Source organism: Ovis aries, chromosome 8 (genome assembly GCF_016772045.2).
Source record: "Ovis aries strain OAR_USU_Benz2616 breed Rambouillet chromosome 8, ARS-UI_Ramb_v3.0, whole genome shotgun sequence".
Lineage (NCBI taxonomy): Eukaryota > Metazoa > Chordata > Mammalia > Artiodactyla > Bovidae > Ovis > Ovis aries.
Genome location: NC_056061.1, coordinates 56755838 through 56768394, shown reverse-complemented (window position 1 = coordinate 56768394; position 12557 = coordinate 56755838). Strand labels below are relative to the sequence as shown.

The following is a 12557-nucleotide window of genomic DNA, read 5'->3' as shown; positions in this document are numbered from 1 at the left end:
ATTCTTTCTAACAGCTCCCATAAATTTCATTGCCACTAAAATGGAACATGAAAGTTCAGAAGAAATCAAAGACTTTTGGTTTCTTCGCTAGGTTTAGAAATATTTGTTCCAGAATGGATGTACTCTTAGACACACTGAGTATCTTCCAGAACATATCTGAAGCCTTTTGGTTGCAGGTGATAACAATTTAACCCAAGCAAGTTAAACAGAAAAAGAGGGGAAGGATTTATTGCTTCACAAAATACAGGTCTTAGTCACAGCTGAACTCAGAGACTCAAACAATATCATCAGGACTGTCTCTTTTTCTCTCTCCTTCTCTGGCCTCTTTCTTCTGTGCTTCACTCCCAGGAAGATTCCCCCTAACTCCCTATCAGCTAGCAATCTTGTGCTTACATCCCTTTCACTCACAACCCAAAAGGAAGACAGATCCTTGATCAGCTCTTACAAAAGACTCTGGTCAACTCTACGTGGACCACATGTCCCTTGAACGTGTGCACATGTCCCAGGGCAGGGAAGCCTAATGTCATGATGGACAGACACCACAGAGAAGGGGAAGGAGTCCCTCAGAGGAAGGGCAGCTACACAGATAAATGCCGTAAGGCTGCTCAACAATTAAAGGCCTGAAATTGCGAGTCCCTTTCTTCCCTTCCTGGCCATGATGGAAATAAAAACAGAGTCTTCCAGGCTGACATCTAAGGTGACTACAGTTGTACATACGGTCTCATTCATTACAGAGGAATTGTATTTACTGGGTCTATAATCAAATTCCAAATCATCAGAAACAAACTATCTTCAGATTTGACTCATATTTATAAAACAGTACAAATGATCTGTTTAACTCACCCCACACAGAAAGACTCAGCTATTTGTCAGCATTACTTTGCCAATAAAGGTCCATCTAGTCAAAGCTATGGTTTTTCCAGTAGTCATGTATGGATGTGAGAGTTGGACCATAAAGAAAGCTGAGCACCAAAGAATTGATGCTTTTGAACTGTGGTGTTAGAGAAGACTCTTGAGAGTCTCTTGGACTGCAAGGAGATCAAACCAGTCCATCCTAAAGAAAACCAACCCTCAATACTCACTGGAAGGACTGATATTGACCTGAAGCTCCAATATTTTGGTCACCTGTTTTGAGAACAACCGACTCATTGGAAAAGACCCTGATGCTGAGAAAGAGTGAGCGCAGGAGGAGAAGGGGGCAAAAGAGGATGAAATGAAAAGACGGTATCACTGACTCAATCAAGTTGAGTTTCAGCAAGCTCCAGGAGTTGGTGATGGACAGAGAAGCCTGGCATGCCGCAGTCCATGGGGTCGCAGAGTCAGACACAACTGAGCAACTGAACTGAACTGAACTGAACTGAACACAGAATGACTGTATTGAAACATATTTCATATATAAAAGTAAAATGTCTATGTATTATTTAAACACATAAAATTAAGATATGTTTCTTGTTAAAATACATATTCTGTGTGTGTGTGTGTGTGTGTATGTATGCATGTATGTGCTTAGTTGCTCAATCATGTCCAACTCTAAGCAACCCCATGCACTGTAGCCTGCCAGGCTCTTCTGCCAGGCAAGAATATTGGAGTGGGTTGCCATTTCCTACTCCAGCAGATTCTTTACCACTGAGCCACCTGGGAGCCCTAAAGTACATACTAATGCTCTTATTTTCAGCATCCTAGAAGGTCAGGGCTAGAAAGTAACTGAGCTGTCAGTGCACCCAACCATCAGCTGCTCTATCCTCCGCTAATACATGTCCCTTTGACAAATCACCACAGGATGGACATTCACCTGTTTCATTCTACATAAAGCAAATGTACTTCAAAATGGGAAAATTTGCAACAGGAAAGGAGCAAGTAAAATGCCTTCTGAATTAGCTATAGAGGTATCTCTTATAGTGATTAAAGCTTCCTTTTCAGGTTTTTTAGTGAGACTGACAAACTGCAGGGGCCAATAAGCCAGTATTCCTGTTCAAGAACAACCCCTTCAGGAAGCTCACTATGAGACAATGAGGTAAAATTCAAAGAACACAAGTACTATAAAAGATTTCAGCAAAGACTTCATCAAAGACTATTTACAACACTGATGAATCCTACAACATCTGCAGAAACGTTTCATGGTAAGTATGGTCCTGTGTAGCAAGAGAAAGAGCTTAATCTTCCAAGAAATATGCATTTATTGTCGGTCTATTCTACCTACTGTGGCCAAAAAGTATACAGTTTGAGAAAATGTTCCACTGCTGGGCTTTAAACAAAAATGGTCTAGCTGCTTTGTGCTGCATTTACTGAAAAATAAACCATGATGAGTTCTACTAGATTTGACTACTCACCCCGTTATCAAGATTTCTGGCTGTGCATACAGTTAACTTTTCACACAAACATTGCCCTTGCACAAGTTGATTTTTTTTTTTAAATCAGTTTGCTTGATTAAATCAGTAGCACTAATAAATCAGTGAGATGAGAATACTTCCTCTCTACCACCGCCAAGGGCAAAGGCAGGATATAACATCAGCAGGAGGGGAAAGGGACCATTTGACTCTTACCACTTGGCCAGCTGGGTCCCTCCCTTCTGTATCTCTGCAGGGCTATAGAGGACGGGCTTTCCAACTCGCCTGTGTTTTGGGAACGACAACCACAAATGTAAACATTTACCAAAAACTCATTTAATTCCTCATTCGAGCTGCTCTCAGAAGCTACATTCTGGGGCCATCACCCTTTACAATGGAATTAGAAGGGTGTGGGCATAAGCACTCTTGTGCTCTGCTCCTTGGAGGTCCTCACTTGGCTCAGAGCAGGCTCACAAGGCTACTAGGTGGGCTCACAAAAATGAGAAAGACCCAGAAGCTTACTGCACAATCCAGTAGCAAGATCAGGCCCTCCCAAACATCTAATATCGGTTCTTTTACATGCAATCAACACAACTTATGAACTGAATATTTATGTTAGTGCTAATTTACATGTTTCTTGAAGCATGCTAGCTAAGAATATCTCTGCCTTTTTTCACAAGTCCCCTTTGTAAGTATTGGTAGACCATCAGCATAGCAGTGCCTGGCAGAGAAACTTCTCTTTAGACCACCCTGTAGCAAAGAAATTAAACACAACACCAGACAACAGCTGATGGACTATGTGAATAGAGCATGAAGAAAAGAGTGAAGCAATGTCAAAATCAAAGACAGATGAAATAATAATGGGGAGAGAATGGGGACGATCCAGGGGCCAGTAGGCATGAATGAGAGGAGAGGGGGCACAAATGCTTTGACTCTAACCATAATTTGCACTTTGGGACTTGAACTTCGCTTCAGACACAGTGTCTTGTCTTCATTTTCTTTATATAATGTTTGTAAGTTGAGAAAGGAAGCCCCCCAGAGTACTTCCTGTTGATCAATATTGAGAGGTGCTGTACATAAAACAAAAGACTTTGCATTCCCAGGGTCCCAGTTGAGAAAGAAAAGAGCAAATTCCTCATCAAGGTAAAGCCTGGCTTCTATGATTAGAAAAGAGAAGGCTGCTCACAGACAGGGGAAAAAGAGAAAAGAGAACACAAGGAAAGCAGAAACTCTAGGAAAACCTGGAGCAGTGGACTAGGAAGTGGGGAAAGGCTCCCTACATCTGTCCAGACCAAGGTTTTTCCTATGCAGATCTACCTCGAGGAATCAATCAACCAACAGCCTCAGTTATACAAATGGAACATTCTGACAAATATCTGGAAAGTTTCATGGTGCCAAATGAATATCAGTGCTCATTCTTAGAAAATGAACAACTCTGTTGTACAAAGTCATGTCAGTTTTTCAGCTCAGGACCACTGTATACTACAGAGTATCATTTTCACCAGTAAAATCTAGAGCACAGCTGTGGATTCTTATTAATAAGCAAATACTCCAAAGTCTCCTAACATTTATTCCAAAGCATTCCCAGGAGAGTTCTGGTAAAACCTGGCTTATTTTCCCAAGTGCATAGGTATAAGATATGTATTCATTACTTTTAAACCTGTCTCTGGCTAGTTTCCTGAGGAACAGGAAATAAAAGCCAGATGTGAATCTTTTGAGTATCTGAACCTGATATTGAGAGATTCTGTTGACCTATTTAAATTTCAATAAAGCACTGATGTAAGAGAAATGTGGCTGCAAATTTTAATAAGCACGTCTGTGAACATTTTTACTGAAAATGAAGTAAAAATTCAATACCTGGGGGTAACTAGTGTAAGACAAATCTGTTCGGGATGTTAATTACAATGTGGGTACTGTTTTTAACAAAGTTGAAATGTAAGTAAATACATTTAAGTCAGGGAGGAAAACATTTCAGTGCAAATGTCATCACTTTAAGTTGTTTTCTAGGCCATAAGCAGATGTGGAACCTGACTGACATTAGTTTAAGAATATTCAGCAAGGTTTTTGCAGAAGTCAAAGTGGCATCCCTCCTCTGGAGGGATCTTACAGTTACACCCAAATTCCCTCCACGGAGAACAAAGCAGAGGACACATGAAAATATCTGCAAATGTATAACACATGTCATTTCCGAGCCAGCTTTACTTCTCTATATGTTATTATTGAGCACTGCTCTGAAAACATCTCAATTTCAGAGAATACAAATGAAGTCTGGCCTGTATAATTTGTCGAACTGCACGCAGTGACATGCAGAGAAACTCAAAACTAAGACTCTAGATAGTGTGATAAAAATAAGCTGTAAAATACCAACAGAAGGAAGATGAAATTCTAGATCTTCAACACAGCCCTATTCATTGAGTGACCGTACTCTGACAGTTAATTATTAACTATACACCTACCCATCCTTTTAAGAAATACACATAAAAAATCACAGTTCCTTATTCTCCTGTTTCCCATAAGGAAAAAAAAAAAACCACTACCCCTAGAAGAAGACAGTCACTCTAAATAGCCAAGCACTTAGGATTCAGCACAGTGCAAAACCCACTTACTGATTTTTTCCTCGTCTCTTGAGAAAGGAAAGCAGCAGAGCTGGCCCATGGCACTGGCGCTCTCTCTCCCGCCTGGTGTTCTCTCCGGGCTCCCCAAAGAGCAACTGCAGTTTACCCCACGGTCCGCGAGCACACCCTGCCTCCTCCACTCCTCGGAGCCGCACAAGAGCAGCGAGAGCGGCGGCGGGGATGCTCTCCGACGAGGGGGCACTCGCAGCCGCTAGGAGCAGGCAGGCTCCACCTCCCCGGGCCCCAGCCCCACGCAGCTGATACGGGGCTGGCTTTCGGGGAAGCGGGACTGGCTTTCGGGGAAAGAAGCGGCCCTACGCTCGCCTAATTCTCTAAAACTGGGAGCTCTCGCCCTGAGATGAGTGCCACGTGCGCTGCCCGGCTCTGCAGATATGTCTTTAAGAAAGGTAGTGGAGAACAAACCACAAGGAGTCCTTTCTCCTGCAGACAGATACGGTAATTACACAGGGAAATTCAAAGCGGGAGAGGGGGGACTATATATTCTGTCTGCTACTTAAAGAGGAAGAGCTTTCTTTTATCCCCAGGAAATTTTTATTTCTTTGTTTCAGAAACAGGGCACCTGACTTTGCAGAACACAGAAAACACAAGTTGGAGTACCAGGAACTTCAAGCTGCAAGAAGGGTAGAAATGGCGAAGTGGAGGAGGAGATAAATGATTTTATCATTTAAATATCTGCTTTTTTAAACACTGCTGTGTTTCTCTACTAAAGCATTAAAGCAATACCATGAATTTTTTAAATTAGAGCATCAAAGTATGTCAGTAGTCCAGAAAATGCCCCAAATCACTGAGAAAAAGATCAGCAATAATAGCATCTTTGCTGAATAAAAACACAAGGTGGTTAAGGTGGTTAAGCAAATTCAGGGATGGCAAAACTGCTGATTTCCAGACACGATATATTCTGAATTTCATGTAATCGTTCATGTAAAGATTTCATGTAATTGTGCCAAATCTGTTATCTTGCACAGGGAAGAGCTTTATCTTGCAACACTATGGGAAGGAAAGATTGCTCATGGTGCCAGGAATACCACCCAAATTCTTACTCTATTCCTCGACTTTCCAGCTAGGCACTCACACCCATTCACCGGGCACTGGAAGGAGAAGGCAGTGGGTGATGATGAAAATTTCCCTGGTTTTGAATGCAGTGTCTCTACTTTCCTACTCATCTGAAGAAAAAGAGTTATACAGTCTGGAAGGAAAAAAAAAAAAAACAACTATTATTTAAATCCTAAGCATTACTTTGTGTGTTAAAGAAACATCTGCAGTGAACACACTTCACTGAGGAACATGAGTAACTCCTGGCATCACCTAATCCTGGCACTGGTGTAGGGATAGAACCTTTAGAAATAAAAAGCCAGAGGTCTGAATCTCAGATCCGTCTGGTATTAACAGCTCTGAAACACTGATCTCTCTGTCTGAGTTTTGTATCTTCATCTGTAAATCTGGTAAACTCATTATAAAATTTTAATTTATTATTGCAGAGTAGGTGGTGGTTGGGAGGAGGGAGAGAACAGAATAGACTGAACATCTCAAGTCTTTCCAGCACCAGCTAGCAATCTCACCTCCGCCTCTCCCAATTCTGGCACCCTCTAGCTGCCATCTTGAGTTACTGCTTACACCTGCCGCGTTCAAGCAAATAGCCCCCTCACTCCAATGCAACCTCCAGGGGATAATGTCCTGTGATGAACTCTAGCAACTTGACTTTATTAATTAGTCCCTGTTGGCACTACTACTGAAAACGTACAATTAAGCATGAAACCTATAAAATATATTGTTAGCTAAGTAACAGTGTGTATCCCAGGATGTCCTGAAATCCAAAAGGGGTCGGGGAGGATGGAGTTATAAAATGTTAGAGGCTTTTTTCCCCCATAAGCATTAAAAGTGAACTAAGCATAATGAAAGATTAGAAAACTATTGAAAAACTCAAGAAAGGAATTTTAAAACTGGCTTGCTGCTGCTGCTAAGTCGCTTCAGTCACGTCCGACTCTGTGCGCAAATAATTAGCATATCGTTTAACCTCAAAGAGGGGATGGAGTCTGTGCTCAAGGTCACTAAGGTTTATCTCAGTTCTAAAAGGCTACAATTTCACACTGTAGGTTTGTGGCTACTTCTAGCTCCAATCAGTCAATCCTAAAGGAAATCAGTCCTGAATATTCATTGAAAGGACTGATGCTCAACCTGAAACTCGAAAACTTTGGCCACCTGACGTGAAGAACTGACACATTGGAAAAGACCCTGATGCTGGGGAAAGATTGAAGGCGGAAGAAGGGGATGACAGACGATGAGATGGTTGGATGGCATCACTGACATAATGGACATGAGTTTGAGTAAGCTCCGGGAGTTGGTGATGGACGGGGAAACCTGGCGTGTTGCAGGCCATGGGGTCTCAAGAGTCGGACATGACTGAGTGACTGAACTGACTGAGCTCGGGATTTCCAAGAATGGTTTCCACACTGCATAGTTGTGAGTTTTTTCAATAAAGATGATTCCTTCAACATAAAATTAAATGTGATTTCACTCCTATAGATTTCATGAGCTTTCGTATACATAAATTTTTAATTCAAAATAACTAAGAAATTCATGTGTCTGGATTTTTTCATTTAGGAAACAAACTATTTCATATATATGAGAAATTCTGGTCAAAAAATAGAACTACCCCCCTCCCCCGCCATTCCATGTCCGCCTCCCAAATGTGAATACGTATCATGCAGAAGGATCTAGAAAGTAGTCATATTTTACCCAATTATTTGGGAATACAACGGTATATAATTGTTGAATAGTTTAAGGTGGAAGCCCCACCTCAGTTCAGTTCACTCACTCTGTAGTGTCTGACTCTTTGCGACCCCATGGACTGCAGCACACCAGGCCTCCCTATCCATCACCAACTCCCGGAGTTTACTCAAACTCATGTCCACTGAGTCAGTGATGCCATCTAATCATCTCATCCTCTACTGTCCCCTTCTCCTCCTGCCCTCAATCTTTCCCAGCATCAGGGTCTTTTCCAATGAGTCAGTTCTTCACATCAGGTGGCCAAAGTATTGGAGTTTCAACTTCAGCATCAGTCCTTCCAATAAATATTCAGGACTGATTTCCTTTAGGATGGACTGGATCTCCTTGCTGTCCAAGGGACTCTCAAGAGTCTTCTCCAACACCACAGTTCAAAAGCATTAATTCTTTGGTACTCAGCTTTCTTTATAGTCCAGCTCTCACATTCATACATGACTACTGGAAAAACCATAGCTTTGACTAGACGGACCTTTGTTGGAAAAATAATGTCTCTGCCTTTTAATATGCTGTCTAGGTAGGTCATAGGTTTTCTTTCAAGGAACAAGTGTCTTTTAATTTCATGGCTGCAGTCACCATCTGCAGTGATTTTCGAGCCCCCCAAAATAAAGTCTGTCACTGTTTCCATTGTTTCCCCATCTATTTGCCATGAAGGGATGGGACCAGGTGCCATGATCTTAGTTTTCTGAATGTTGAGTTTTAAGCCAATTTTTTCACTCTCCTCTTTAACTTTCATCAAGTGGCTCTCTAGTTCTTCACTTTCTGCCATACCCCACTCTTCCCTACTCACAAAAAGAATCAAGTAGTAATTCAAAATTTAAAATAATTGCTAACAGCAAAGGAAACCATAAACAAGATGAAAAGACAACACTCAAAATGGGAGAAAATAATGGCAAACAGAGCAACTGACAGAGGGTCAATCTCCACAATATACAAGCAGCTCATGCAGCTCAATATCAGAAGAAATAAACAACCCAATCAAAAAATGGGCAGAAAACCTAAACAGACATTTCTCCAAAGCAGACATACAGATGACAAACACATGAAAAGATGCTCAACACTGTTCATTATTAGAGAAATGCAAATCAAAACTACATGCTGCTGCTGCTGCTAGGTCGCTTCAGTCGTGTCCGACTCTGTGCGATCCCATAGACGGCAGCCCACCAGGCTCCCCCGTCCCTGGGACTCTCCAGGCAAGAACACTGGAGTGGGCTGCCATTTCCTTCTCCAATGCATGAAAGTGAAAACTGAAAGTGAAGTCCCTCAATCGTGTCCGAATCTTCGCGACCCCATGGACTGTGGCCTACCAGGCTCCTCCGTCCATGGGCTTTTTGAGGCAAGAGTACTGGAGTGGGGTGCCACTGCCTTCTCCCCAAAACTACATGAGGTGTCATATATCTGATGCTTTTGAATTGTGGTATTGGAGAAGACTCTTGAGAGTCCCTTGGACTGCAAGGAGATACAACCAGTCCATCCTAAAGGAGATCAGTCCTGGGTGTTCACTGGAAGGACTGACGTTGAAGCTGAAACTCCAATACTTTGGCCACCTGATGCGAAGAGCTGACTCATTTGACAAGACCCTGATGCTGGGAAAGATTGAGGGCAGGAGAAGAAGGGGATGACAGAGGATGAGATGATTGGATGGCATCACCGATTCGGACATGGGTTTGGGTGGACTCCGGGAGTTGGTGATGGACAGCGAGGCCTGGCGTGCTGCGGTTCATGGGGTCGGAAAGAGTCGGACACAACTGAGTGACTGAACTGAACTGAACTGAACTGATATATCTGTCAGAATGGCCATTACCAAAAAATCTACAATAAAAGCTGGATAGGATGTGGAGAAAAGGGAACCCTCTTGCACTGTTGGTGGGAATGTAAATTGATACAGCCACCATGGAAAACAGTATGGAGATTCCTTTAAAAAGCTAGGAGTAAAACTACCATATGACCAAGCAATCCAACTATGGGGCATACACCCTGAGAAAACCATTAACCGAAAAAGACACAAGTACCCCAGTGTTCACTGCAGCACTATTTACAATAGCCAGAACGTGGAAGCAACCTAGATACCCATTGAGAGATGAATGGATAAAGACGTTGTGGTACATATACACAATGGAATACTGCTCAGCCATGAAAAGGAACACATCTGAGTCAGTTCTAGTGATGTAGGCAAACCTAGAGCTTGACATATAAAGTAAGTCAGAAAGAGAAAAATAAATATTTATATTAATGCATATATAGAGAATATAGAAAAATGGTACTGATGAACCTATTTGCAGGGCAGGAACAGAGACGCAGATGTAGACAGATCTGTGGACACAGTGGGGAAGGAGAGGGCGAGATGAACTAGGAGAGGAGCACTGAAATATAGACATTACCATGTGTAAAAGAGGCCGCTAGTGGGAAGCTGCTGTATAGCACAGTGAGCCCGGCTTGGTGCTCTGTGACGAACTAGAGGGGTGGGGGGGAGTGGGGGCAGGTTCAAGAAGGAGGGGATATATGTACACTTATGGACAGAGGAGTCTGGCAAGCTACAGTTCGTGGGGTTGCAAAGAGTCAGCTATGACTAAGCAACTAACACGTGGCTGCTTTGCACTGCTGTATGGCAGAAACCAACACGACAATGTAAAGCAATTATCCTCCAATTAAAAATAAATTTTAAAAAATGAAAATAATCACTAACACTTACTGGACACCTGCCAGGCACATGTTAAGTGCTCTACATTTACTCACTCATTTCATCTTTACCACAGCTCTGAGGCAGCTACTATTAATACTAACCCCACTGCACAGGTGAAAAAACTTCAGAAAAAAAAGTTCAGAACAGTAACTTGGCCAAACTCTCCCCAAGAGTATGTGACAAGAATAGGATCTGGACTAAATCCGTCTGGATGCATAAGCCCTGAGCATCTCATTGCAGAGTTCCATGTTATTTAATATAATTTGTGTGTAGTATCAGGTATATATTGGGTTGGCCAGAAAGTTCATTCAGGATTTTACATAACATCTTACGGAAAAACTTTCTGGCCAATGCAAACACTTTATGAAACCTCTTACAATTTCAGAATAATGTTCAGAAAAATAGTTATTTAACCAAGCTCTATGGCAATATGTTTTAAATGCCTTGTTTTCTTATGTTTTGTCACCAAATCCTTTTATTAATGGTGCAAGAGTAACATAATCCTATTTTAAAACAAAGGACCTAAAGACAGATCCCTTATTGGAGCTGGAGCCTGGCCCTGCTGCCTGCCATGCCTTGGGGAAATGATGCAATGAAGAACACAGGGCACCAGAATGACCCCAGGAAGCATTCATCTTCCAGGAAAAAAGAGCAACTCAGACCATTCACAAGTGATCCCCCAAAATATTAGTGGGGTTTTATTAAGGGGTTAAACAGACTCCTTTCAGTAATATATAGAGATCTACCATAACTAGATTTAAAAAAGAAGCTTAACGTCAATGATAAAAAATATCTGCTATGATTTCATGTTCATAAATTTAAAAACATAACCTTTTCATGTTATCTTTTCTCACAGGCCTGGCTACAAACCAACCATGGTGAAGACAGTTGCCCATATCAGCTATAGCTGTTCGAATTTTTATTAGAATGGTGACAATAGCACCAGAATACAACCAGAAGCATGAGGGGGTGGCAGCTGTGTCTTCTTCATGTACTTTGAAATATCAGCTCTGGTTACTGTCTCCAATGAAAAATATAATTCTTAACTATGGCCAAAGACTCTATTCTCTGTGTCCTTGTTTGGCTTTATGTCCTATCTATAACTGAAAACATTTATATGTGGATTTCTGAGCAACCTTGTTACAAAAGTCTGACTCAAGATGAAGAAAAAATCTCACTGTAATATTTTGACTCTATAAAACTGTAGAAATGACCAATTCTTCTGAGACCTCCAATTCATTAAGAGAGGAAATCTGAGTTTAACAACTTATAGAAACAAATGAGAAAGAAAATAAAAAGTAAATGTTCCTTTACTCAAAAGAAGGGAGACAAAGAGAACATAAAATCTTGAAGTGTAAACAGAGGGGGAATAATGCTTTATCCCTCCAAATTCTGGAACCAAGCCTTAGGAGATGTGCCTTTAAGCACAGAAGACACACTTCAGGAAGACTTCCTTATAAAATAGGTAGCACGCTTATGGAAACTGTTATGCTAAGAAATGTCACCATTTCAGTGAAAAGGTACATAAGTTCAAAAGGGCTTGACAATTGATGGAAATACAATTCACGAAAATTGGGATGTTTTGGAATATATCACAATTTTTAATGTTGACATCAGGGTACCAAAAAAAACAAACAGCAAACCTGGGCTTGAAAAAGCTGAATGGACTTAATACTGTTTTGTTTCTCTATGTTCCCATAAAACCCAATTTCAGTTTTCAATAATCAATCCACAGTAAGCATATATCTATCATACAGATGTGCTCCCATTTTTCAATCATGCTACATCTGTGTAGTCATTCTGTGCCCAAAGCGCAAGGTTCTGAAACTACAACATTATATATCGATGCTTGAAACCTGTTCTTATGAGTATCTGTCTGCAAGGGAAAAAGACTGAAAAATTATAACTGAAAAGCCTTAAGGATGATCTGTAAATCTCACTGGTGAAGTCCTTTTAAGTTACCAGGTAAAAGAACCTTGATCTCACCGAAATTTGGAAGCCAAGAATTATTTTTTACCATTATTCCTATTTAGTCATATTTTTAACAAAAACTTTTTAACTTCTCTCTACAGTGCTTTAGCAGTTTTTCTCAAAAACTGAAAGTTATAGGTATTTCAAACTGCCATATGC

The 12557-nt window shown here is 41.2% G+C and overlaps 1 protein-coding gene and 1 long non-coding RNA gene across 8 annotated transcripts in view; one reads left to right on the top strand and one right to left on the bottom strand.

Annotated features, from left to right (window-relative positions):
- The window catches only part of AKAP7 (A-kinase anchoring protein 7), a 124327-nt gene that overhangs the window by 29947 nt on the left and 81823 nt on the right, over positions 1–12557 (bottom strand). For 3 of the 7 annotated variants that reach the window (XM_060419652.1, XM_060419651.1, XM_060419653.1), the window contains exon 8: positions 2544–2612. The exons of 2 other annotated variants lie outside the window; for them this stretch is intronic. In XM_060419652.1, coding sequence (XP_060275635.1) covers positions 2544–2612 — 69 coding nt within the window. Of the gene's footprint in view, positions 1–2543; positions 2613–4933; positions 5129–12557 lie in introns of those variants that run through there. 2 more of the 7 variants (XM_004011320.6, XM_027972470.3) reach the window with 2 other exon arrangements.
- On the top strand, positions 5212–7537 carry LOC121820181 (uncharacterized). The gene is made up of 2 exons (XR_006060625.2): positions 5212–5398; positions 5512–7537. It is a non-coding gene; the product is annotated as an uncharacterized LOC121820181 (long non-coding RNA).